Raw genomic sequence first — 26772 nt, forward strand, 5'->3', positions numbered from 1 at the left:
GTTTAATCCTTTTCAATTGACGTGAAATGTGTAACGGTAGATTTTGCATTTGCTATATTTTTTAATTTTGTTTAAAGAAATGTGAGTATTCTCACTAGTGCTTCATCACGTCAACATAAATAATTATCAATGTTTAAATATCCATATAAACACAAAAATATCATAGTAAAATATGCATATATACAATACTGTTCATTTCTGTTATCACTATACTCTGTATTAAAATGTGAATAAAATTATAAATCTACATTATGTTCCTTTAAACAAATCGTTTTTTTTTAAGGCAACAACGTTAATATTAGTATAACAATAGAAAAATATCAAGTCATGCTTTAAAATATCCTAGACGGGATCCCACAGAATGTTAAGCAGTTGAAATTGCATCTGTCCAATAAAGGATCATTAAACTTTTTATTGCACAACATACGTGAGGTCTGCCTGTTGGAATTTCCATGAACAAGTATTTAAAGAGGAGCGCGCTGCATGAGTAGTTAGACTAAAAAATACGTTAATATAATACACATTAATATAAACATAATAACATTATTAAGAAAGAAATAGTATTGAATTATTATTTCTATTAAGTGGTGGATCTTACTAAGGACGATTTTATATACAGGTATGATTTTTGATCACATCTTTTCATTTGATGATTGGGTTTTTAAATGACAGTAATGTATCCGAGAGTTTAAGTGAATCTCAGTAAACACTGTTCTAAATAGAAAATAACACCAGCGCACTTTTATTGTGGCATTGGTAAATACAAATTTAATACATGTATTTAGATCTACGTAATAAGCTAGAGCCGCTTCTCTTACAGGCAACATGGGGCAAGACCATCTGTCTTTAATGAGTTTCAACTCGTCCCGTAGAGGACTCTGCTCCTTGCCAACATCCCAAAGGAGCCCATACCTTGAGAAAATCATCGTGGCCTCTGCTCCGGACATCTGCCTATTGCCCGGCGATGAAAAAGCTGTTTCCATGAATGCCGTGAAGGGATATGGACAGTACAAGGTCCAATCGAACGACGGGTTAGTTATGTTGTATAACAACACCAGAGTTAGGATAAATAGTCCACATGTCAGTCTAAACAGCTTTGGGCCATTGCCTGGACTCGACATGGACAGCATGGTGTGCCCTGGTGTGGGAGTTTTGTCATTGACACCTTCCGGGAACAAGTCGGTGATCAAGGAATTTTCGATGGTGACATGGAAGTATACAATGGTCACCGAAGCCAAGGTTCAAATCGAGACTCTTGCCGAGAGCTTGATCTTGTTCTCACAGTGTCTGGCATGGTCGACGGGAAAGCCAGTTTTAGTTGGAGGGGAACTGACCATTGACCATGGATCCCTTAAACAAATAGTAGGAAAACTTTGTAAGGAGGGTCAAGAAATGTTTCTTTCAGGAGTACAGCCAGAGAAGGGAAAGCTTGGCTATCTGCCGTCGATGACAAAGGGGTCACTTCGAGATCAGCGTCATCTATTCATGATGAACGTGTATAAATGCAGCAGTGGCACAAACGGCTTTGTTCAGGCGCGGAACGAAGCCCTTGTTGCAGATTGCTTCATTGCCTCTAAGGCACTGGAGCTCACTCAGGCGAAACTTGTTGATGTCGAGCAGGTTACAGGTCGGCAGATTAAACTGGAAATGCTTCGCAAGCACTGCCCCACGGAGACAAGCGTGCACATTCCGCAGCGACCACCAAGGCACAATGGGGGCTAAGTGTGATGTATCGAAAACCGGAACAAATATACAAAATTGCACGCAGCGTTGGTCTGGACTGAAAGGTGTATGGAATTCGTTTTTATTTAAAGAATTGAAGAGCCAATGTGACCATGGCAATGAAAGAAATGTCAGCGTTTATGTTTTGTAATTGGACATATCATTCGAAAGGTCTACTTAAATGAAAAGTTCATGTAATCATTAAAACGTGTGGTAGCCTCATGCTATAAGGCGATAAGCAAACATGCAACTCCGATATTTTTCTTTGATGCAAGGCTCACTGCAGACTAATTGCAACACAGTTGATGAGTAATATTATCTAAGCACGAAACATATAACAAGAGTTAATTATAAGCTCGATCTTCGAATGTGTTTGACTTCTAAATGTTTTGAGTTGTTTTATAAAAGTTATAGCAAAAGGGTACAGTGTGTAGAGCAATATTTTCGTAGTTGATATGTATTTGAATACTGCACATACCAAGAAACTCCAATTAAATTATATGTTTAAACTACCTTTGCATACACTATTTGCTGTAAAATAGAAAATCAGGTTAAGCTATTTCTATATTTCTTAAATTGAATAGAAATAACAATATATCTGATGGTGATTATATTTTTAACGCATGTTTCTGCCACTTCTTGTTATCTGTACATATTGTTTGAAAGGCTGCTGAATATGATATAAAAAAAAAAAGACCAGAAATAAACAAAAACATTTCATTCGATAGTGAATGCCGGTTACCGGGATCACGAGGTTAACTACCACTTATAGTTTAGTTTCGATTTTTTTTTCGTATTTTACTGATATAGCGATAAGTTTTTAAGTTGATCCAATTTATTTCAACAACGTCATTAGAAATATTAGAAAGTATAAAAAAAGGTTTTATTCAAAGGCATCTGCTGAAGCCTCGTTACATTGAAAACTATTTGGATTGATGCAAAATGTTTCTTTTTCTTTCTTTTTCAAATCATGTTAAATCACCTGACAAATGAATGTTTATATATCGATATGACTAAATTTAATGACTTATTGTTTTGTAATCTTTATCAGGTATATTTTGTATATTGTGTATATTGACGATGTACTTTGTAATTCCAAATCATGTTAATTCACCTGACACATGAATGTTTATATATTGATTTGATTGTATTTAAGGATGCTATGTTTTGTCATTTGTATCAGGTTCAGAATGTCTATTGTGTATATTGACTATGTACTTTGTACACGTATAAAATAAACAACGCTGTCTTTCTGTCTGTCTTCTATTACATATCAGCCACAATTTGCTCTGCAGCATGTGTTTACAGCTTCTGTTCCAGTGCATGTATATTGAACGATGCAACATGTTGGTAATGTGTAGCCGACATAGCAATCTTCACGGCTTAATATTTTACGTCACCAATATTTCGCGAACGCTGTCATTTTCTAACAACTTTTTTTAATTGTTAATTCGAAATATCGTTAATTCAAAGTTTTTTTTTATCTGGGTCCCGAGGACTTCAAGTTAACGTTGTTTAAATTAACTAAGAACACACCATATATTTAGAAAAGTTACATACAATACTGTTAACATAGTGAACGCACACATAGGTTGCATCAACTAACGACAAATGATCATGACGCCCAGGGGCCATATTACAGAAGCATCTTAAGTTAAAAGTTTACCTTTTCCTTAAATTCAACAATTTCCTTAACTGTTTTATTTCGTTGGAAGAAAATGTTATGCTTATTGTAATATAAGTATAAATACAGTATATTCTGAAATTAAAATATGGACACTTAAATTTTTAATAATGAAAAATCCATTTTAAAGAACTAGTGTTTTTAGAAGAAATAGTTCAGTTCACCTTTAAGTTAAAATATGTTAAAAAATTCTTAAGATGCTTCTGTAATACGGACCGAACTGATATGGAAAGACCTGAAGATTGTGATTCATCGTATATAAGTGTTGACTGTAAGTTTAAAGCTGCACTCTCACAGATTGACCATTTTAACAGCTTTTTTGTTTTTTTGTCTTGGAAAGAGCAAATCTTTGCGCTTATATCTGCAAACCAATGATATAAGATTGCTGACAATAATTCGTTCGAAAATTAATGTTTTACGGCTTAAACCGTTACTAACGGTTTAAGAAATATGCATAAAATATCAATTTTTGAACTTATATAAACTGGTTTTTTTTGTCAGCAGTCTCATATAACTGGTTTTCATGGATTTTCGCAAAAATTGGCTCGTTCCAAGACAAAAAAATAAAACAGTTGTCAAAACGTTCAATCTGTGAGAGTGCAGCTTTAAATGCATCTTATTTCGGAAAGAGCATTCAGAGTATGCAAATTCTATAAAACATGAGTATGAAATGGAAGGGGTTAAACAGATGTTCCACAGTAAATGCAGGGATATACATCATGTTATGGCTTTCGAAGAATTGAAGTTGTATATAATGCCACACAGTTTCATCGATAAAGTTATTTTACCGTTTATGATTTTTTTAGGAAAAGGTCTACATATACTTTTAATAAAACATATTTATATGTAATGTATGGTTTGGACTTTGAAGCTTCAGATAGGATATCAAATTTGCGATCAATATTTGCAGATATAACTATGTTTTGTCGTGTCTAATTCTGCAAACATGTAAAGAATTTTTTAATTAAATTTGTTAAATTTGTAAACGCAGAATTTGGGATTGAATATGAACAGTATGATCTACCGATGAGTGACGAAAAGAAGCTCAATGTTGCGTTCTTGTTCTACATATTTTATCGACATTTGTACGCATGTTAAAGAAGCAAGAATATTTAACAAATATTTATTCATACAATGTTGTACACACATAACAGCAATGAATTTCTGTACAAGAAAACTGTCATGCATCCAAGAATGAGAAAAACACTTGGCGTATTATTTCAAATGTAACGCAATAACTCAGTATTTGGTGGTTTGCAAACACATGAACGTACGTTGTCGAAATATTTAAAGAAATATGCATTTGTTTATAAAGCTGCAACTGCAGTCTAAAAGTACATAAAATTGACTACAAATTGCTGTGCATATGTCTTAAGTTGAATATAAACTGAATTTAAAACTTGAAAACTGCAAAATCTAGCCACGATGGCACAGCCTTTGATATTAATGTGATGTCGACGTTACGTTTGAAAGCTCAATAATGTTTACGTATACGATGTTATACGAACATTGCAATATAATTCACTCATAACTTATTTGTTTAGAATTAAATTAAAATGAATAATGTATAAATACTTTCATCTCCACTATTAAGATGAAGTTCGAAACTGGAGCAGAAAAAATAGCATACTATCGAAAAACACCTCAAGTAATCTATGCAACGTTAAAACGGTTAAAAATGACGATAACGTCGGTTACGCTAATTTACGCCAACATCGTACGCAACGTCGTTATAGTTGGTTTTTGTTTTCAGCTGAAAACCTTATTGCCAGCACTTTTGGTGCAATGAAATGGGACAAATGTAGTTAACGACACGATATTGTAAAAAAATATCAATATATATATATGTTTACATATACATGATATGAGTAAAAACTGTAAATAAATGTTGTCACTTACATGTGTCAATTAGTAGTTATTTACACTATTAAACACACCATGACTACGGAATGTAAGACAGATCTTTGAATAGAACATTTCCATGATGCATAATGAAATCCTCTTTGATTTTAGGTCATAAAAGTCTGACCGAGCTTAAATGACGGTTCGACTGTAAACAATGATGTTGTCTAAGAGAGAAAAATACCCCCCCCCCCCACACACACACACACCCGCGCCTAGTGGGGTATGCGCCGCATAAATAATTCGCTGTTGAAACGCGATTAATGAAATATGGAGGTCACAGACCACTGAATAAATTTCCTATACATTCTAGTCAATTGACTATTAGCATGCAATATAACACTGATTTCAAGTGGTTCACGACCCCGACACCATATATGAGGGAAAAGCTCCATTTGTGTGCTAAACATTATAAACATTAGAAAAAAAGTTACGTTTCTCCATAGAAAAATAAAATTGGTTGAACATAACCACAATGTATTCGGTAAAATGGCAATATCCAGTGTACAAGGACAAGCAATGCTGTGAACATGTAAACAAAAAAGTAGATCCAGCATGTTCAGCCTGTTTTGAAATCACAAACCATTCAGCTTCAAAACCTATAAATATGGAAGGATTCAGCCAATGACAAAGTTTATTTGCTATAAGGCCACCGGTCCATTACAATATACATATGTACAGTATTAATTTACAATCTGTGCAACAGTTCAATGGACGGAAGCCAATGGTTTGAGATGGTATAACCATGCGTTGATTCACTGTCAAGTGTCAATTAAAAGAGAAATAAGGCATGTAATAATGAGTAGGCACTTCCAAATTGGTGTCATTTACTCTGGATGGTTCACAGCGCCGACATTTTGAAAAACAAGGAATTTAAAGGCTGGCATTTTTGGAGCCTGACCGCTGGTCTTCATTGAGCCTCCGTCGGATGCAGGCATAAGAATTGTTGTTTTTATCCCAGAGACACCATTGTCATCTCCGCGGCACGCACGCGCCTGTGGATCGAAGAAGCGCGATGAAGGATTCGTCCGCCGTATCACTTTACAGTCGAGCCACGCCCGGATGCTATCATCCGGATAATGGGTTCGTTCAGTTGCAGTAATGCAAAATCTGTAATGTGAAAACACGGCAACAATGATAAAAGTAAGTTACTATAATCTTGTTCATGGCAGTGTTCAAGTGTTATACTACATGGGCTGGGCGGATCCAGCATTTCACGTTGGAGAGGGGCTCTTGGGTGCGCCCTTCCCGCAGATACAAAACATGATATGCTCTGAATGCGGTACGCGGTTTTGGGATTCTTCCAAGACCAGTCTAGCTATTTTGGTTTAAAATTGTGAATTCATGTGTGATATGCATACTTTTCCACCAAATTGAAAAGAAATGTTCACCTGAAAATTTCAAGTGGTGGGGATAGGGATGTTACCGCGTGTGCTCCCTCCCTAGATCCGCTAGCGAAATAAATAGCATGTCACTTCCACTACAAAACCAGCCCATTTTAATATGGGTCTATTAACAAATATAACTTTGTACATACATGTTAATTATTTTAAACAGTTTCTGGTCCGGTTCCTGCCTGATTAGCATGTTGAAATGTATGTACCATGTCCAATTTGCAATGCAATCGTTACCTTCTGTTTATATTTTCCTCTTGCTTAGTTCACATGCAGATACTAGTTTGCAACCACTTGATATTAGATATATTTATGTTTACTGTTGCCTACTTGAAGCAATGCCGGGACAATTCTCGCCCGAGAAATATTTTCATAGTTAGGTTCAGTTTCAAATAAACTACTAGAAGGAATCTAGTTAAATATTGTTGTATTCAGTCGAACCTTAACCTCGATCGTGTTCCATGCCAACGTCGGCCCGTGTTGGTCTTCTGTTTAGCGCAATTCCCTGAAAAAGATTATGAACGTTATGAAATTGTTTTGCGGATCAATATAGCATGTATCTATCGTTGTTGATTGCATTGTGATTAAATACGCACGTAATAAATAAGGAAATATTAGGTAAGTAAGAAGCCTGTATTGGCGTGTGCATTTCAAACAAAACTTGGTGTTTGCATGTTTATTCGGGTCAATGATAGTTGAGGGTTTTTCAAATGTCCTGTTCAATAATTTGACGTGGATCGATTCAAATAATTTACTCATATGTTAGTAAAATCAAATAATTGTGATGATTGTATATTGCGTAAAAGTATGTTATTAATATATAAGCTATTTGTAAATATGCAATTCTGATAAATTTCGCAAAATATTATAATTTCGTTTTTCTTCTTCAGTATCCATATTCATGCTCATTTATAAGCAAATTAAAGGTTGAACAGTTATGTTTAAATCATACAAAAAATAGTACCAGTAGGATTAATAATCAAATGCTCAAGTTGTTCAAATAATCGTGATATATTGCATGTTTATGTTGACGAGTAATGATCACGTTTTGTGTTTCACGTGTACGATTAAATACTGCGTTATCCAACCAAATGAATGTTCTGTCAAATGAAGACAAACATCCGGCGTGTTTGTGTGTGTGTACGAGCTTTACCACATTCAGACTCTTATCGTAGTTGTTGATACAATGAAAATAATTTACAATTACTATTATAAAAGCTTGCATGCACTTACCCATGGTTATGTATTTCGTCGGTTAGATGTTTTTCATCTGTGCCGTCTTCTTTTGTTAAGCGGACGGTTCCATTAGCAGGATTAACACGCGGCTTGATGTTCACTTCCCGGCTTCTTCCATTCTCGCGTGATATACTGTCCGATTCCGGAACATGCTCAATGCGCCCTTCTGCCGCAAACTGAGCATCCTTAATGTCTTCCTCATCTACATAACCGTAGCCGAGAGCGTCAGCAAACTCTTTGATTTGTCTTTTCTGGAGTTCTTCGGCACTAATTTTATAAAACTCTCTAACTCGCGGATCCACATCAAGTTCTTCGGCATCACTTCCATCTTCGACTGTTTCATTAGTAATACACTTTAATGCAAAAAAGAGTAAAAACATAACTATAGTCATTGCATACAATTTAAAATTCCCGTTGCTATAAACTTGTCGTCTTTCCATCTTGTTGGATTGCGCCAGTATGCGGGTTTGTTTGCTTTTAAAGCCCTACTGATAACGTTATCAGTTGCATTGTGTACAATCGATATTTCATATGTCAAAGTCAGGTGATGTTAAAGTATTGAACAAATACGGCTTTGATTTAGTTCCCTCTTAATTTGAATTTCAAATAAATATCAAAATGAAATACTTTCCTCTCACCCTTTTGTTTTCGTGACTTAGTACATGTATGTATTAGTTATCTTTAATATTTTTAAAAATACGGAATATATTGCAAGCGAGCGGAAGGCGAGCGCAGCAATATGTTCCGTATTCTTAAAAATATGAAAGATAACTTGCTTACAGTTTGTCACGTTCTAAAAAGCAATACAGGCTCGGCCTGCTTTCTAGAAAAGTCACGTAGGCCAAATATCACTGTATTTTTTCTGTATCGGAGTTTATATCAGGGACGAATTGCAGAATATGGGAAATATTTTTCAAATTTAAAACGAAATGCAGCAATCTCATTGGCTTTCAAAGTAGAACAAACTGTAAACATGCATATTATTTCGTTTGAGTGGCCTGAGTGCTGTCTTTTGAATGTGAGGAAGTACCTCTCTGTATTTCTGAGTTGAAAATACATTTTAATAGTTTATACTTTGTCACTTTATCGCACTGTAGTTTACGTGTTTCCCAATTCGCTTATATTCACTGACAACGCGATAACACCTTTAAATTACCGACCAACTGCGTCACACTCTTTCTTTCGGCAATAATGCCTCCAATAGATTACAGAAATCAGCCATCGTAAAGTAAACATATTTATTAGGAATACAGTTTATGAATCCATAAATGTTTTACTGAAAATTATTAAAACACAGAGTTAACCGTACGATGACTCCTAAAATTGATGCTGCTCCTGCTACTTCTGCTGCTTCTTCTGTTGCTGCTGCTGACGCTGCTGACGTGCTGTTGCTGCTGCTGCTGCGTATGAGGATGCTGATGATGAATGATGATGAAGGGGAGGAGGAGGAGGAGGAGGAGGATTGCAAAAGAATGAAAAGTTGCATATCCGTCTGTAACAATGAATTTAGTATTGTCAGTTTGTCTACTTACCCTAAAGATAATAAAACTCTCTAACTCGCGGATCCACATCAAGTTCTTCGGCATCACTTCCATCTTCGACTGTTTCATTAGTAATACACTTTAATGCAAAAAAGAGTAAAAACATAACTATAGTCATTGCATACAATTTAAAATTCCCGTTGCTATAAACTTGTCGTCTTTCCATCTTGTTGGATTGCGCCAGTATGCGGGTTTGTTTGCTTTTAAAGCCCTACTGATAACGTTATCAGTTGCATTGTGTACAATCGATATTTCATATGTCAAAGTCAGGTGATGTTAAAGTATTGAACAAATACGGCTTTGATTTAGTTCCCTCTTAATTTGAATTTCAAATAAATATCAAAATGAAATACTTTCCTCTCACCCTTTTGTTTTCGTGACTTAGTACATGTATGTATTAGTTATCTTTAATATTTTTAAAAATACGGAATATATTGCAAGCGAGCGGAAGGCGAGCGCAGCAATATGTTCCGTATTCTTAAAAATATTGGCTCCCAACTATCTCTTCAGTCCTAACGCTATATCTATGATAGTTGTGTTACTAATACATGTACATGTACAATATATATTATGAAATAAAGCAAGCTTATGCAATTCGTAACTGTACACTGCTACATGGAAAGGAATTAGTATGAGCAATTACATTGCTTGTTTTCCAATCCATTTCATCATACTATTGCTGTACTGTTATTTTTGTATATATGAACTGAATAAAATATGTTTAAACTAAAGCAAGCTTAATCTTAATAGAACGCGACATCTATACAACAAAGTTGATGAACGTGACTTTATAAACAAATGGTGTTGATATTGAGTGCACTAGTTTCTATTGAATGTATTTTGTATGATGACAAATGTTACGTTTATCAAACTCGGGAAGATAAACAGATAATGGTGCACGTGCGGCGCATTGTGTAGACTGATTTTCTGTTTATATATGCTTCATCATTTTCTTCATTGTTATAAATCTCGTAAACAACAGTTAATAAAGGCCGCATGAACCCATTTGCATTTGCTATATTTTTTAATTTTGTTTAAAGAAATGTGAGTATTCTCACTAGTGCTTCATCACGTCAACATAAATAATTATCAATGTTTAAATATCCATATAAACACAAAAATATCATAGTAAAATATGCATATATACAATACTGTTCATTTCTGTTATCACTATACTCTGTATAAAAATGTGAATAAAATCATAAATCTACATTATGTTCCTTTAAACAAATCGGTTTTTTTTAAGGCAACAACGTTAATATTGGTATAACAATAGAAAAATATCAAGTCATGCTTTAAAATATCCTAGACGGGATCCCACAGAATGTTAAGCAGTTGAAATTGCATCTGTCCAATAAAGGATCATTACACTTTTTATTGCACAACATACGCGAGGTCTGCCTGTTGGAATTTCCATGAACAAGTATTTAAAGAGGAGCGCATTGCATGAGCAGTTAGACTAAAAAATTCGTTAATATAATACACATTAATATAAACATAATAACATTATTAAGAAAGAAATAGTATTGAATTATTATTTCTATTAAGTGGTGGATCTTACTAAGGACGATTTTATATACAGGTATGATTTTTGATCACATCTTTTCATTTGATGATTGGGTTTTAAAATAACAGTAATGTATCCGAGAGTTTAAGTGAATCTCAGAAAACACTGTTCTAAATAGAAAATAACACCAGCGCACTTTTATTGTGGCATTTGTAAATACAAATTGAATACATGTATTTATATCTACGATAGAGCCGCTTCTCTTACAGGCAATATGGGGCAAGACCATCTGTCTTTAATGAGTTTCAACTCGTCCCGTAGAGGACTCTGCTCCTTGCCAACATCCCAAAGGAGCCCATACCTTGAGAAAATCATCGTGGCCTCTGCTCCGGACATCTGCCTATTGCCCGGCGATGAAAAAGCTGTTTCCATGAATGCCGTGAAGGGATATGGACAGTACAAGGTCCAATCGAACGACGGGTTAGTTATGTTGTATAACAACACCAGAGTTAGGATAAATAGTCCACATGTCAGTCTAAACAGCTTTGGGCCATTGCCTGGACTCGACATGGACAGCATGGTGTGCCCTGGTGTGGAAGTTTTGTCATTGACACCTTCCGGGAACAAGTCGGTGATCAAGGAATTTTCGATGGTGACATGGAAGTATACAATGGTCACCGAAGCCAAGGTTCAAATCGAGACTCTTGCCGAGAGCTTGATCTTGTTCTCACAGTGTCTGGCATGGTCGACGGGAAAGCCAGTTTTAGTTGGAGGGGAACTGACCATTGACCATGGATCCCTTAAACAAATAGTAGGAAAACTTTGTAAGGAGGGTCAAGAAACGTTTCTTTCAGGAGTACAGCCAGAGATGGGAAAGCTTGGCTATCTGCCGTCGATGACAAAGGGGTCACTTCGAGATCAGCGTCATCTGTTCATGATGAACGTGTATAAATGCAGCAGTGGCACAAACGGCTTTGTTCAGGCGCGGAACGAAGCCCTTGTTGCAGATTGTTTCATTGCCTCTAAGGCATTGGAGCTCACTCAGGCGAAACTTGTTGATGTCGAGCAGGTTACAGGTCGGCAGATTAAACTGGAAATGCTTCGCAAGCACTGCCCCACGGAGACAAGCGTGCACATTCCGCAGCGACCACCAAGGCACAATGGGGGCTAAGTGTGATGTATTGAAAACCGGAACAAATATACAAAATTGCACGCAGCGTTGGTCTGGACTGAAAGGTGTATGGAATTCGTTTTTATTTAAAGAATTGAAGAGCCAATGTGACCATGGCAATGAAAGAACAATGTCAGCGTTTATGTTTTGTAATTGGACATATCATTCGAAAGGTCTACTTAAATGAAAAGTTCATGTAATCATTAAAACGTGTGGTAGCCTCATGCTATAAGGCGATAAGCAAACATGCAACTCCGATAATTTTCTTTGATGCAAGGCTCACTGCAGACTAATTGCAACACAGTTGATGAGTAATATTATCTAAGCACGAAACATATAACAAGAGTTAATTATAAGATCGGTCTTCGAATGTGTTTGACTTCTAAATGTTTTGAGTTGTTTTATAAAAGTTATAGCAAAAGGGTACAGTGTGTAGAGCAATATTTTTGTTGTTGATATCTTTTTGAATACTGCACATACCAAGTAACTCCAATTAAATTATATGTTTAGACTACCTTTGCCATACACTATTTGCTGTAAAATAGAAAATCAGGTCAAGCTTTTTCTTAAATTGAATAGAAATAACAATATATCTGATGGGGATTATATTTTTAACGCATATTTCTGCCACTTCTTGTTATCTGTACATGTTGTTTGAAAGACTGCTGAATATGATATAAAAAAACAAGACTTAAGTGTTTATCAAAAGACCACAAGTAAACAAAAACATTTCATTCGATAGTGAATGCCGGTTACCGGGATCAAGAGGTTAACTACCACTTATAGTTTAGTTTCGATTTTTTTTCGTATTTTATTGATATAGCGATAAGTTTTAAGTTGATCCAATTTATTTCAACAACGTCATTAGAAATATTAGAAAGTATAAAAAAAGGTTTTATTCAAAGGCATCTGCTGAAGCCTCGTTACATTGAAAACTATTTGGATTGATGCAAAATGTTTCTTTTTCTTTCTTTTCCAAATCATGTTAAATCACCTGACAAATGAATGTTTATATATCGATATGACTAAATTTAATGACTTATTGTTTTGTAATCTGTATCAGGTATATTTTGTATATTGTGTATATTGACGATGTACTTTGTAATTCCAAATCATGTTAATTCACCTGACACATGAATGTTTATATATTGATTTGATTGTATTTAAGGATGCTATGTTTTGTCATTTGTATCAGGTTCAGAATGTCTATTGTGTATATTGACTATGTACTTTGTACACGTATAAAATAAACATCGCTGTCTTTCTGTCTGCCTTGTATTACATATCAGCCACAATTTGCTCTGCAGCATGTATTTACAGCTTCTGTTCCAGTGCATATATATTGAACGATGCAACATGTTGGTAATGTGTAGAAGACATAGCAATCTTCACGGCTTAATATTTTACGTCACCAATATTTCGCGAACGCTGTCATTTTCTAACAACTTTTTTTAATTGTTAACTCGAAATATCGTTAATTCGAAGTTTTTTATCTGGGTCCCGAGGACTTCAAGTTAACGTTGTTTAAATGAACTAAGAACACACCATATATTTAGAAAAGTTACATACAATACTGTTAACATAGTGAACGCACACATAGGTTGCATCAACTAACGACAAATGATCATGACGCCCAGGGGCCATATTACAGAAGCATCTTAAGTTAAAAGTTTACCTTTTCCTTAAATTCAACAATTTCCTTAACTGATTTATTTCGTTGGAAGAAAATGTTATGCTTATTGTTATATAAGTATATGTCCAATATATTCTGAAATTAAAATATGGACACTTAATTTTTTAAAAATGAAAAATCATTTTAGAGAACTAGTGTTTTTAGAAGAAATATATCATTTCCAAATGTTATACTTAAGTTAAAATATGTTAAAAAATTCTTAAGATGCTTCTGTAATACGGACCGAACTGATATGGAAAGACCTGAAGATTGTGATTCATCGTATATAAGTGTTGACTGTAAGTTTAAAGCTGCACTCTCATAGATTGACCATTTTAACAGCTTTTTTGTTTTTTGTCTTGGAAAGAGCAAATCTTTGCGCTTATATCTGCAAACCAATGATATAAGATTGCTGACAATAATTCGTTCGAAAATTAATGTTTTAATAATGCATGAAATATCAATTTTTGAACTTATATAAACTGGGGGGTTTTGTCAGCAGTCTTATATAACTGGTTTCCATGGATAAAATAAAACAGTTGTCAAAACGTTCAATCTGTGAGAGTGCAGCTTTAAATGCATCTTATTTCGGAAAGAGCATTCAGAGTATGCAAATTCTATAAAACATGAGTATGAAATGGAAGGGGTTAAACAGATGTTCCACAGTAAATGCAGGGATATACATCATGTTATGGCTTTCGAAGAATTGAAGTTGTATATAATGCCACACAGTTTCATCGATAAAGTTATTTTACCGTTTATGATTTTTTAGGAAAAGGTCTACATATACTTTTAATAAAACATATTTATATGTAATGTATGGTTTGGACTTCAGATAGGATATCAAATTTGCGATCAATATTTGCAGATATAACTATGTTTTGTCGTGTCTAATTCTGCAAACATGTAAAGAATTTTTTAATTAAATTTGTAAACGCAGAATTTGGGATTGAATATGAACAGTATGATCTACCGATGAGCGACGAAAGAAGCTCAATGTTGCGTTCTTGTTCTACATATTTTATCGACATTTGTACGCATGTTAAAGAAGCAAGAATATTTAACAAATATTTATTCATACAATGTTGTACACACATAACAGCAATGACTTTCTGTACAAGAAAACTGTCATCCATCCAAGAATGAGAAAAACACTTGGCGTATTATTTCAAATGTAACGCAATAACTCAGTATTTGGTGGTTTGCAAACACATGTTATAGTTGGTTTTTGTTTTTAGCTGAAAACCTTATTGCCAGCACTTTTGGTGCAATGAAATGGGACAAATGTAGTAAACGACACGATATTGTAAAAAAATATCATGATATATATGTTTACATATACATGATATGAGTAAAAACTGTAAATAAATGTTGTCACTTACATGTGTCAATTAGTAGTTATTTACACTATTAAACACACCATGACTACGAAAGGTAAGACAGATCCTTGAATAGAACATTTCCATGATACATAATGAAATCCTCTTTGATTTTAGGTCATAAAAGTCTGACCGAGCTTAAATGACTGTTCGACTGTAAACAATGATGTTGTCTAATAGAGAAAAATACCCCCCCCCCCCCTCACCCGCGCCTAGTGGGGTATGCGCCGCATAAATAACTCGCTGTTGAAACGCGATTAATGAAATCTGGAGGTCACAGACCACTGAATAAATTTCCTATACATTCTAGTCAATTGACTATTAGCATGCAATATAACACTGATTTCAAGTGGTTCACGACCCCGACACCATATATGAGGGAAAAGCTCCATTTGTGTGCTAAACATTATAAACATTAGAAAAAAGTTACGTTTCTCCATAGAAAAATAAAATTGGTTGAACGTAACCACAATGTATTCGGTAAAATGGCAATATCCAGTGTACAAGGACAAGCAATGCTGTGAAAATGTAAACAAAAAAGTAGATCCAGCATGTTCAGCCTGTTTTGAAATCACAAACCATTCAGCTTCAAAACCTATAAATATGGAAGGATTCAGCCAATGACAAAGTTTATTTGCTATAAGGCCACCGGTCCATTACAATATACATATGTACAGTATTAATTTACAATCTGTGCAACAGTTCAATGGACGGAAGCCAATGGTTTGAGATGGTATAACCATGCGTTGATTCACTGTCAAGTGTCAATTAAAAGAGAAATAAGGCATGTAATAATTAGTAGGCACTTCCAAATTGGTGTCATTTACTCTGTATGGTTCACAGCGCCGACATTTTGAAAAACAAGGAATTTAAAGGCTGGCATTTTTGGAGCCTGACCGCTGGTCTTCATCGAGCCTCCGTCGGATGCAGGCATAAGAATTGTTGTTTTTATCCAGAGACACCATTGCCATCTCCGCGGCACGCACGCGCCTGTGGATCGAAGAAGCGCGATGAAGGATTCGTCCGCCGTATCACTTTACAGTCGAGCCACGCCCGGATGCTATCATCCGGATTATGGTTTGTTCAGTTGCAGTAATGCAAAATCTGTAATGTGAAAACACGGCAACAATGATAAAAGTAAGTTACTATAATCTTGTTCATAGCAGTGTTCAAGTGCTAGCAAACTGGGAAGTTTTGTTTTGATGTTTGAAAAATTAAAATGGAAATGGAATGGACTTGGGGAAATAGGCTGATAGAAAAGGCCCCCCCTTGTTGAAAATCCCCCCCTTATTTTCACCCCCGTTTTCTGTATTCCATTATTTGTGGTGGCTACAAAGAACTCATGCACACATACAAACACACAAACATACACTATGACAGCCGATACAGATCCAAACATGTCAAACATGTTAAACACGTCAAAATATTCGTATGATAAGAGATTCGGAAAACGTTTTCGATGTTGTGAGTGGTGTGGTGGTTACAGTAACATTGATTATCTCTTACTCGTTATGAAAAACTGTGCGCTCGAACATTCCGCGTGTCCAAGCTGTTTTGATAAATACAACGGCGTTTGTCCTGCTTGTTGGTTGAGCCATCCAGTAGCGTTAAAACACATTAAAGAAAGGAAACGATACTACAAGAAATTGGGTATCTCAGAAGGAAAAGATTATCTGACTAGAATCAAGCAAAGCGCAAGAAAACAGTTTAAGCGCTACTGGATGTTGAGATATGCATTATTTTAGGGCCACGGTTTTGAATATATCTTGCTGAAATCAACAAATGTCAAACAAAACGCATAATGACAAGCAATTGTATTGAGAACTGCCAGTGTGACGACTGTAAGTTTTTCAGATTAAATTATGATGACCATAAGTTTTTCGAAATTGAGAACAGCCAGTGCGACGAGTGTAACTACAGAAAACAGAAAACAGAGAGGTACAACGCTGTTACAATTAATACAGATCAATGTCTTGAAAACTGCCAGTGCGACACATGTAAGTTGTACAGAAAGGTTTTCTGCCAGTGCGACAAATGTAAGTAGTACTACACAGAACAAGAAGAGATGCTGGTTGATGATTGTACATCGAACTTGAGCGCTAAAAGAAAAACTGAAAACTGTGAAATGGACAGCGATGTGAACAATGTAAAAAAACAGAAAACCAGCCATGATACTGCCCCCCCAACAGATGGATGCTGAAATGTCGGGAAAGGACGAAGACTTTCAAAACGCTATGGGTTCCTGTCCGACAATGACGTATGGTCCTTATAACAATAGTACCAATAACTGCCAGTGCGACGGCTGTACTGCCGAGTAACATTATTGAAATCACAATGATGTGAAAACATTTCTGAATAAACATACAAACGAATGCTTTAAACTTGTTTTTATTGAATTAAGTAAGAACTTGTACCTACAGTATTTTCAGTGTAAGAACTGTCAACCCAAACCTAGTACGATCATGGCAAAGCAAATTTGAAATTACAGTGATGTGAACATAATTCTGACTTCTGACAATATAAAATAAACATAAAAAACGAATGCTTTGAAATTGCTTTTTATTGAATTTCGTAATATTCACTTGTAAGTGGCAGAAGTAAAGTAATTCATGAAAAATCTTGAGTGTTTTCGTTGAATAGTTCCATACAGGCAGCTTCGTCTAAGGATTGCAGGTTGTCTGTTTGAGATTTCAAGCCCAAAACTTCGTCTTCCAATGCCGTGTTATTTTGCTTAATCTGATTGTTTTCCGCGGTCAGCTGTGACAGATTCAATTCAACTGTATTGAAGTTATGCAAATGTTCTAACTCAGTTGTTAAACGAGTTATTTCATATTGTTGTGCTGTGTTAGTTTGCTTATACCGATCGTTCTCTCTGGTCAAACTAAACACCTTTTGTTGTAGTGCGCCACATTTCTTGCGATACTCAGTCGTCGCTAGTTTGTTTTGCAGAATTTTTTTTTCGATATTGTCAAGTATCGAGACGATGTCTTTGAACGTAGACTCGTGCTTGTTATCACCCATACATAGTCTCGCTACGAAGCCGGTAATTTGTAAATTAAGGTTGCTTATGTCCGTCATATTTCTATTGTGAGCGAGTTCAATGTCAGTTTTATTTTCGATTTATATCATGGAATGCGATTTACTAGTGAATTATTTTTTTCATATTATAAGGCTTGAAATTTGTTACTTGTCATACACATTCTCAAACAATTATGTCCAGTCAAGCATCGACACAGCAAACAACGCCTTGTGAGAATACAAGTGAAAATGAGCAAAAAAGCGAATCTTCTTCTCAGCAACCCATGGATGATATCAAGGAATATGAAAAAATGATGGAGATGGCAGAAGATTATTTGCGAGATGCTGAAGAACAAAAATCGAGCGAAATCGAATCCATGCAAGTTGACAACCCAGACGGGGCAGCTTGTTATATGAGAAATTGCTGCGTTTGTGACGGTTACTGTTATGATAGTGATAATTTTGAAGACATTGAGACCGTAGACGAGGAAGTAAAAATTGACGAAATTGAACCAAGCATTCAAGTAAATCAATTTCAGTTCACCGAACGACACAAGGAAAAACTAATAAAAGCTATTGATATTTTCTCTGAAGGAAGATTAAAGAGAAAATGGAACACTCGCTTCCTGAGACGTTTGCAAAAAACTCCTATTCAGACAAGTGGAACAAGAGATGTTTACAACTGGGTATCAGGAATGAAATTTTGCGCCATCTCGGAACACAAAAACCCAGTCGGCTACCCGTGTACCTATTACATCAGAATCAAACAGAACGAGTCAAATAAATCCGTTCGATGTTTTTTGTATTGCCATTGCTTTAGCACGCGATGCCAGAATCTTGTTGTTTCAAAATGTATATGGAATTTTAACATCGAAATACAATGATAATAAGCAGATCATGTGTTGTTTCATTTAATTTCAAAAATATTGCATATGTTCACGAAACATTTTTTGATTACAGTAAATAGCTTTCAGTATATGTTCATACTTAGCCATGCTTGAAAAGACATTTGATATAGCCGCCCTGTTTGATGTGTTTGCTGCAAGAAGACTTGTCGAGTGTTGACAAAACTTACAAAGTTGTTGAAAAGCTCAGTAGCAGAGACTTAGAGAGAAATGAGAATCACGAAGCACTTCGCCAGTTCTTCGCCAGGCGTGGGAGACAGTTTGTGCCAAAACGTTGTTAACAATAAATTGAGTGATGAACAGACAATGAATAGTAGCAAAATAAAATGTATGAACTGTTCGTGTTTTATTGTGTTTATCTATAGTAATCTATTTGGAATCACTTAAGCTTCAAGAACAACTATGCTTGCTCATAGTTATCAAACGAGTAACGGTCATATAGTCATATATATGTGCAAATCGCTATGCATAACTCCTCAAAGATAAACAGAATGTATCGTAAAATGCTACAAAGTACGATACTTAAGCAAAATAAAACATGAAATAAAGTAAAACAATCACAGAATAATGTTACGATTTTCAGTACAAAATTGACCGTTCAGCAGTAGCTCTCAGCTGATTATTATAACGGAAAGTGTTGTCTGTCGTATTCACTTGGATACGGTTGAACCATGTAAACAATACTCTTTGTGTGTAAAATTTGGGATATTTTCTGTGTTTGAAGGTACGACCTTGGTAGTTATAGTTTCTATAATGTTTTCGCGATTGAACCAAGCCGGGTTTATGCATATACAAGAGATATAAATGATTTTACGAGGTTTTAAACATTTCCAATTTCAGAAAATATTTCTACTTTCGATTTCGTTTTTCTGAAAATGAACAAACTTTTTTTTTCCTAATGTTTAATATCATAAAACGATACATAATACATAATAAACATAATTTCAATTATTTTTAATGAGTCTATTTTCTTTATTTTCGTAAAAGTTTAAAAAATAAATAAATAATGCAATTCATGGAATGATATGACGTGATATGTATGACGTCATATTGCAGAGTTCTCGCTGTGCGCTGGTCGGCCATCTTGAAAAATAAATTGTGAAGGTCGTATTTCCAGCTTTCCTGCGGTAAGTATGACATGAATGTTTAAAAGTTTTATGAGAAATTGTGTCTAAATATATGATGTATCATATTACCAGCAAGTTTTGTCGATGTATCTATTGAATTCCATAAAAACTTCTGTCAAAAGAAATTGGTCCCAGCTCGTTTTAGAATGTTTCGAACATTCTCGAAGCCGATTTTAGAAACTTCAATTCTCGGCTAGATATGTTGAAAAACAGAGTAAGCAGTGTTAATTCATATCTCTTGTCTTGTTTATGTCATATTTTGAATGATTTCAACTTTGTTTAGGGACCAAACTGACAGAAATAAGAAATGGCAAATCATGCAAGATTGATAAATATCTTCTTCTATTTCTTTGTTTGAAAAATATGTTGAAAATTATTTTTTTTAAACCAGAGACGGCAGTTCAGATGCAGTCGTCCTGTGTGTCAGAAAGCTGGTGATCAAAATGGTTGAAGGCAGTACCCAAGAAAGTACATTTACAAGTAAGTAAAATCACTGAAAATTAATTCCATGAATTGAACTGTCATATCATAATCTCAGTGCTTAGTCTGTTTGGAAATATGCTTGGAATATTTTTTATAAACTGATAATTTATCTAATAACAGACACTGTGTTTGATTTATTACATTGAACTGCTATTAGATAAATTTTCAGTTTGTGTTTGATATCTACCAATGCCATAAATGCATATTTTTGTTCCTGTTGTGAATGATAAGAAATGTTGGGAACATAATACCTTCTGCATGTGAACAGTTTTTCTGTTTCTGTTTGTATGTAGGAAGCATTTTGTTTTCAGGATTATTTCAACATTGTTGATGTGGATGAAATGTGCACTTAGCCATGCTTTTAATGGAATGAAAAATGTAAAAAACTAACAAGCAATATGTGCAGTTTTGTTGATAAAATGTTTTGTTTCAGAGTTGTGAGGAGTAACCTAGCCTATATAACCTGAAGCTCACCCAATATGCAGTGTGTTCTGCTCTGACAATAACAAGTAAGTAATTTCACCAAATTTCATCAGAAACAAATCTCAAAGTTACAATGAACAGTAAAGTTAACTCATCTTGGTACTTTGGTATACTGAAACACTGAACCAACATGATTTGATTTTGCTCTTTGTACTTATTTCACATTATGGTAGCAAAATTACAGCTATGTGTCAGATTCATGACATTTAGCATTTGTCATACATTTCACTCTTTCAGTTGTCAAACCAAATGCTAAGTGTCAAATTCATTCATGATATTTAGCATGTGTCATACATTTCACTATATTATTTGTCAAACCGAAAGATGAATGTCAAATTATTTACACATGCTTAGCAGTTTATCATAAATTTTACTCATTTTATTTGTCAAACCAAAAGATGAATGTCAAATTATTTGAAGATGCTAAGCATCTTATCATACATTTTACTCTCTTTATGACAAATCGACTCACAAATTTAAGCAAACCAGGTGACGATGTACAAGTATTTTGGGGTGACGAGCTTTTTGGTTCGCTCGCCCGACCAAACAAAAACACTTTTAGTATATATATAAGTCTTTTTGTTTGGCCGGGCGAGGTAACCAAAAAGCTCGTCACCCCAAAATACTTGTACATCGTCACTTTGTGTGCCTAATTTTGTGAGTCAACTAAATCGTTCTAAATTCAATGTAAAAAAAAGTTTCATAAGGGGGGTACTCAGTGTGAAAAAACTACATCGCTTAAACGCAAATGCGCTTTGGTAAGTATATAGCTAAAAAACGAATGCGCTATGGTGAAAATCCAAAGTCAAAAATTTTGAAAAAATTGAAAAGTTGTCAAATAAATCATAATTTTAAGCACATTGTTAGTGTTCTGCTCTATCATTTGTAAATCAAAACTGAAAGAATGGTTTATATGTTTTGAGACTAAGCATTTACAACTCACTGCAAATATTCTTTGGTGGTCAAAGACTTAATAGAAGTTAATTAGCCAGTGTTCATATTTAGTAAATGAAAATTAGTGAGTTGAAGCTTATATTGTTAAGTTTTATTGTATATCATCTGGCAGGGATAACAAGATCATTTAAGATTCATGTTTTTGGTGGCAAACAAATTGAACAAGTATTGTTCTTATTTTACTCACTCATTGATGTTTTCATTTTTCAACAGAAATGTTTTGTTTTTTCAGCTCTGTATGGCTGGTCTGACCTCAGTGGAAGTTGTTCGTTTAAATGGTTTCGGGACATTGAAGTAAAACAACACGAGGTAAAATACAAAGTGCTTATTTATTTTTTAACTTGTTCATCCAGTAGTATATGATAAAATGTTTTTGAACTTGTTCATCCAGTATTATATGGTACATACAACAATAATGTAGAATATTAAATCACTGAGTTGCGGCTTCTCTGAACAAACATCTGTTCACTTTATGTCCACAGTTTTTTGAGAAACAAACAGGGCATCTGTAAGGGCTGCCTGTTTGCTTCAGATTCCCAGTCCTCCTCGCTGATGATTTCTGAAGTCCTTACGCAGTCACCCCAGTCTTCAACCTCGGTTTGTACAGGTGATAATGTTTTTGAACCATAGTTCATTGTCATGTCATTGGAATTGTTCAGCTGCTCCAGTTCTGACTGTAACTCTGTTTTGAGTACAGCAAGTCTAGCCTCAAGAATGGCAATTCTTTTAATTTTGCGGTTAAGTCTCTCCATTGTACAGATCATAAATTGCTGTAGGTTTCAAGTTTTGTAATGATATTAAGTATGCGTTACATATTAAATATGCACAAAAATAATGCATTCGATCTGCATTTCACAAGTGTAAAACATCACAAATGAATGGTATTTCAATCTACTTTTTTGTCAAACCATATGACATTATTTGTTCATTAGTAAAACAAATTGATGAATATCAAAGCGATTCATGATACTGAGCATTTATTAAACATTTCACTTTATTGTTTGTCAAACCAAATGCTAAGTGTCAAATCGATTCATGACACTGAGCATTTATCAAACATTTCACTCTATTATTTGTCAAACCAAAAGATGAACGTCAAATTATTTACAGATGCTAAGCAGTTTATCATACATTTCACTTTATTATTTGTCAAACCAAATGCTAAATGTCATGTCTTGAATCGATTCATGATATTTAGCATTTGTCATACATTTCACTCTATTATTTGTCAAACCAAAAGATGAATGTCAAATTATTTACAGATGCTAAACAGTTTATCATAAATTTTACTCATTTTATTTGTCAAACCAAAAGATGAATGTCAAATTATTTGAAGATGCTAAGCATCTTATCATACATTTTACTCTCTTTATGACAAATCGACTCACAAATTTAAGCAAACCAGGTGACGATGTACAAATAATTTAGGGTGACGAGCTTTTTGGTTACATCGCCCGGCCAAACAAAAAGACTTATATATATACTAAAAGTGTTTTAGTTTGGCCGGGCGAGCGAACCAAAAAGCTCGTCACCCCAAAATACTTGTACATCGTCACTTTGTGTGCCTAATTTTGTGAGTCAACTAAATCGTTCTAAATTCAATGTAAAAAAAGTTTCATAAGGGGGGGTACTCAGCGTGAAAAAACTACATCGCTTAAACGCAAATGCGCTTTGGTAGGTATATAGCTAAAACGCGAATGCGCTATGGTGAGAATCCAAAGTCAAAAATTTTGAAAAATTTGAAAAGTTGTCAAAAAAATCATAATTTTAAGCACGTTGTTAGTGTACTGCTCTGTCATTTGTAAATCAAAACTGAGAGAATGGTTAATATGTTTTGAAATTAAGCATTTATCATTTTTGTAAAAATCCAATGTTATAAATGAAACCAAAATTTACCAGAGTAAACATTAATGTGCTATTGTATGTAAGAATGTTTCGTCTTTTACACGTTTCATTTCATTTTTTCAGATGAGATGCCATACACAGGGGATCCGACAGAAGACAGCAGACAGAGTTCGTCGATCTATTTGAAATGTCATTGTTTATTTGAAAAAAGTTACCTATCCACACTTGTTCGTTTTAAAATATTGTTTGTATTATATGTGCTTTGTACCGTTGCTTTGTTTCATCAGTAATTCTCCAACACTTGTTTTTCGTGTTTTACATGAACATTGAAAATTTAACATACATTAAATCATTTCAAAAAATAAAAATCAAATGGAGAAATACTGATTTATCTGTTTGCTTTTAATGTTTGTGCTGTCTTGCTTACCCCAGTAACGCGGGTCTTGTTTGCTATTGTGAGTACTGTTGTTATTTTTTTGGCCATCCAAAGTATTTTTCACGAAATTGGTTACATTTTGGTCTGTCGATTTTTTTCATTGAAACCACAGTCAAACGGTTTTTTTCACTATATTTTTTTATGAGAAACAGCCAGACTTGGTCACGGCTGAAACCGAGGAACATTTGTGATTGAACAAAATTTTAGCAGTAATGCTGCTTGTAATTCATAAATTTATTAAGCTTTGGTCTTGTCATATTGATTACGATATTGGTTGGAACATAACTTGGTAAAATGGTAAACATTTTGATAGTGTGCACAAGAGCAAAATTTGCACTGCATTTTAAAATGTTTCATTTTTGTGAAATGCTGTTGACAAAATGATTTGTTTGCTCGTGCCAGCATGGGTCGACGAGATTCGTTTCTCACTGTCCTTTATGCGGCGGTTTAAGATGCGAGCCTGTTGTTTTGTCAATGTCTATAAAGTTCAGCTTGAATGAAAATTGAAATCAATATTGCAAGATCAAGCACTTTTTAAAAAAAAAATGTTAGTCAAAAGTGTTAGAATTGTAGATGCGTTGTGAAATACAAGTGAAATGTACTAGGCTCATTGCATTCTTAGTTTGGTTTCGAAGTGCAAAACTTCATCACAAACATTCCTCTTGAACGACCGAACATTGATATGTGGCAATGTTTTCGTTCAACAAAATGATTCGGCAAAAGTAATTTAAAGGCTAGCATGAGTATGGAGGTGTCGTTAGACCAGCTTAGTATTGGTGTAAGGTGGTGTACAGTGCCAATACTAGGAACCGCTCATGTTCACCATGTCACGCTACAGGCAATGAAAAATAGGGAGTGGCAACCTCTTTGTATTGCCGTGGTCCGACACTCCACACAGTCTTTACAATGAGAGGGGAAATATAGGCAATCGGATGCTTCTTCCTAAGTGTGCCTTGTCGAGTAACTGCCTTTGGCGTTGGCTTTATTTTCAAATTTGTGAACAAATAAAACTAGGTTAGGACCACATAATAGGGTTACGATGGAAATTAGGTTTCCCTTTTAATGTTTGAAGATAACAGCCACTGGCGTTATACTTCAAAAAATGGCTCGAAATACACAGATGTACAAAAATAATGCAAAACATGAACAGCAAATTCACAAATTCTGCTGTGTTGAAATTTAAAAAAATCAAACATGAGATTGTATGAAAAAGCTTCTTTTTTATTTTCAAACAATTGAGATATCACAATCATTAGCCATATGTACAAAAATAATGCAACTCTGAATTATAATTTCATGCTCTCAACAAAAAATATGCATCGAAAATTGTGAAATATTGTGAAAATCTAGAAGTTGACGAGAGATCTCAAGATTTCAAAAACGAACTATAGGCTTTATTTCACACAATATTTCATGAAAAAAATATCAAATCTTCATAATGTTCAAAATCTAGAAATTAACGAGGTATCTCAAGATTTCATAAAAAAATTATAGGCTCCATTTATTCAAAAAATTATAGGCTCATGCAAATCTTTCAAAAAATTATAGGCTCATGCAAATCTCTCAAAAATTACAAATTTCACAATCATAAGCAATATGCATAAAAAAATGCAGCATCAAGTCCATGAAACATGAAAAATTGATATCTTTCTGAGACTGGCGTTCACACAAGGTCTCATGAAAAAAATCAAATCTTCATATTGTTGAAAAATTATAGGCTCATACAAATCTCTCAAAAAATTACAAATCTCACAATCATAAGCCATACCTTCAACATTTGTGCTCTGAAACTAGCGTTCATACCAGTTTTCATGAGAAAAAAATTAAAATCTTCATATTGTCGAACATCTAGAAATTAACGCGTGATCTCAAGATTTCAAAAAAAATTTATAGGCTTCATTTATTCAAAAAAATTATAGGCCCATGCAAATCTTTCAAAAAATTATAGGCACATGCATATCTCTCAAAAAATTACAGATCTCACAATCATAAGCCATATGCACAAAACATGCAGCTAAGTCCATGAAACATGAAAAATTGATATCTTTCTGAGACTGGCGTTCACACAAGATTTCATGAAAAAAATCAAATCTTCATAATGTTGAAAAAATTATAGGCTCATGCAAATCTCTCAAAAAATTACAAATCTCACAATCATAAGCCATATGCACAAAACATGCAGCTAAGTCCATGAAACATGAAAAATTGATATTTTACTGAAACTGGCGTTCACACAAGATTTCATGAAAAAAATAAAATCTTCAAAATGTTCAAATTCAACAAATCGACATTTGCAGCAAATCTCTCAAATCT

At 34.5% G+C, this 26772-nt stretch overlaps 3 protein-coding genes and 1 long non-coding RNA gene across 8 annotated transcripts; 3 read left to right on the top strand and 1 right to left on the bottom strand.

Annotated features, from left to right (window-relative positions):
- Positions 1–463: 463 nt before the first annotated feature.
- LOC128234898 (uncharacterized) lies at positions 464–2975 on the top strand. Its single transcript, XM_052949508.1, has 2 exons — positions 464–619; positions 821–2975. Exon 2 carries the CDS (start codon positions 826–828, stop codon positions 1720–1722), a length of 897 nt encoding a protein of 298 aa, XP_052805468.1. The 5' UTR covers positions 464–619; positions 821–825; the 3' UTR covers positions 1723–2975.
- Positions 2976–5864: 2889 nt separating this feature from the next.
- LOC128233457 (uncharacterized) lies at positions 5865–8179 on the bottom strand. Of its 2 annotated transcripts, none has more exons than XM_052947133.1 (3): positions 7936–8179; positions 7150–7207; positions 5865–6418 (listed from the first exon to the last, which is right to left on the bottom strand). In XM_052947133.1, the coding sequence occupies exons 1-3, from the start codon at positions 7937–7939 to the stop codon at positions 6136–6138; spliced, it is 345 nt and encodes a 114-aa protein (XP_052803093.1). In that variant the 5' UTR covers positions 7940–8179; the 3' UTR covers positions 5865–6135. The 2 variants fall into 2 exon arrangements, with proteins under 2 accessions (XP_052803093.1, XP_052803092.1); XM_052947132.1 differs by having other exon boundaries at positions 7144–7207.
- Positions 8180–10891: 2712 nt separating this feature from the next.
- Positions 10892–13422, top strand: LOC128235109 (uncharacterized). Its single transcript, XM_052949844.1, has 2 exons — positions 10892–11061; positions 11256–13422. Exon 2 carries the CDS (start codon positions 11261–11263, stop codon positions 12155–12157), a length of 897 nt encoding a protein of 298 aa, XP_052805804.1. The 5' UTR covers positions 10892–11061; positions 11256–11260; the 3' UTR covers positions 12158–13422.
- Positions 13423–19772: 6350 nt separating this feature from the next.
- On the top strand, positions 19773–24247 carry LOC128235376 (uncharacterized). 4 transcript variants are annotated; one of them, XR_008261203.1, is made up of 7 exons: positions 19773–19855; positions 20188–20258; positions 20650–20738; positions 21175–21250; positions 22411–22487; positions 22661–22785; positions 24147–24247. It is a non-coding gene; the product is annotated as an uncharacterized LOC128235376 (long non-coding RNA). The 4 variants fall into 4 exon arrangements; XR_008261204.1 differs by having other exon boundaries at positions 22661–22775; XR_008261205.1 differs by having other exon boundaries at positions 22711–22785.
- Positions 24248–26772: the final 2525 nt, after the last annotated feature.

This window comes from Mya arenaria, chromosome 5 (genome assembly GCF_026914265.1).
Source record: "Mya arenaria isolate MELC-2E11 chromosome 5, ASM2691426v1".
NCBI lineage: Eukaryota > Metazoa > Mollusca > Bivalvia > Myida > Myidae > Mya > Mya arenaria.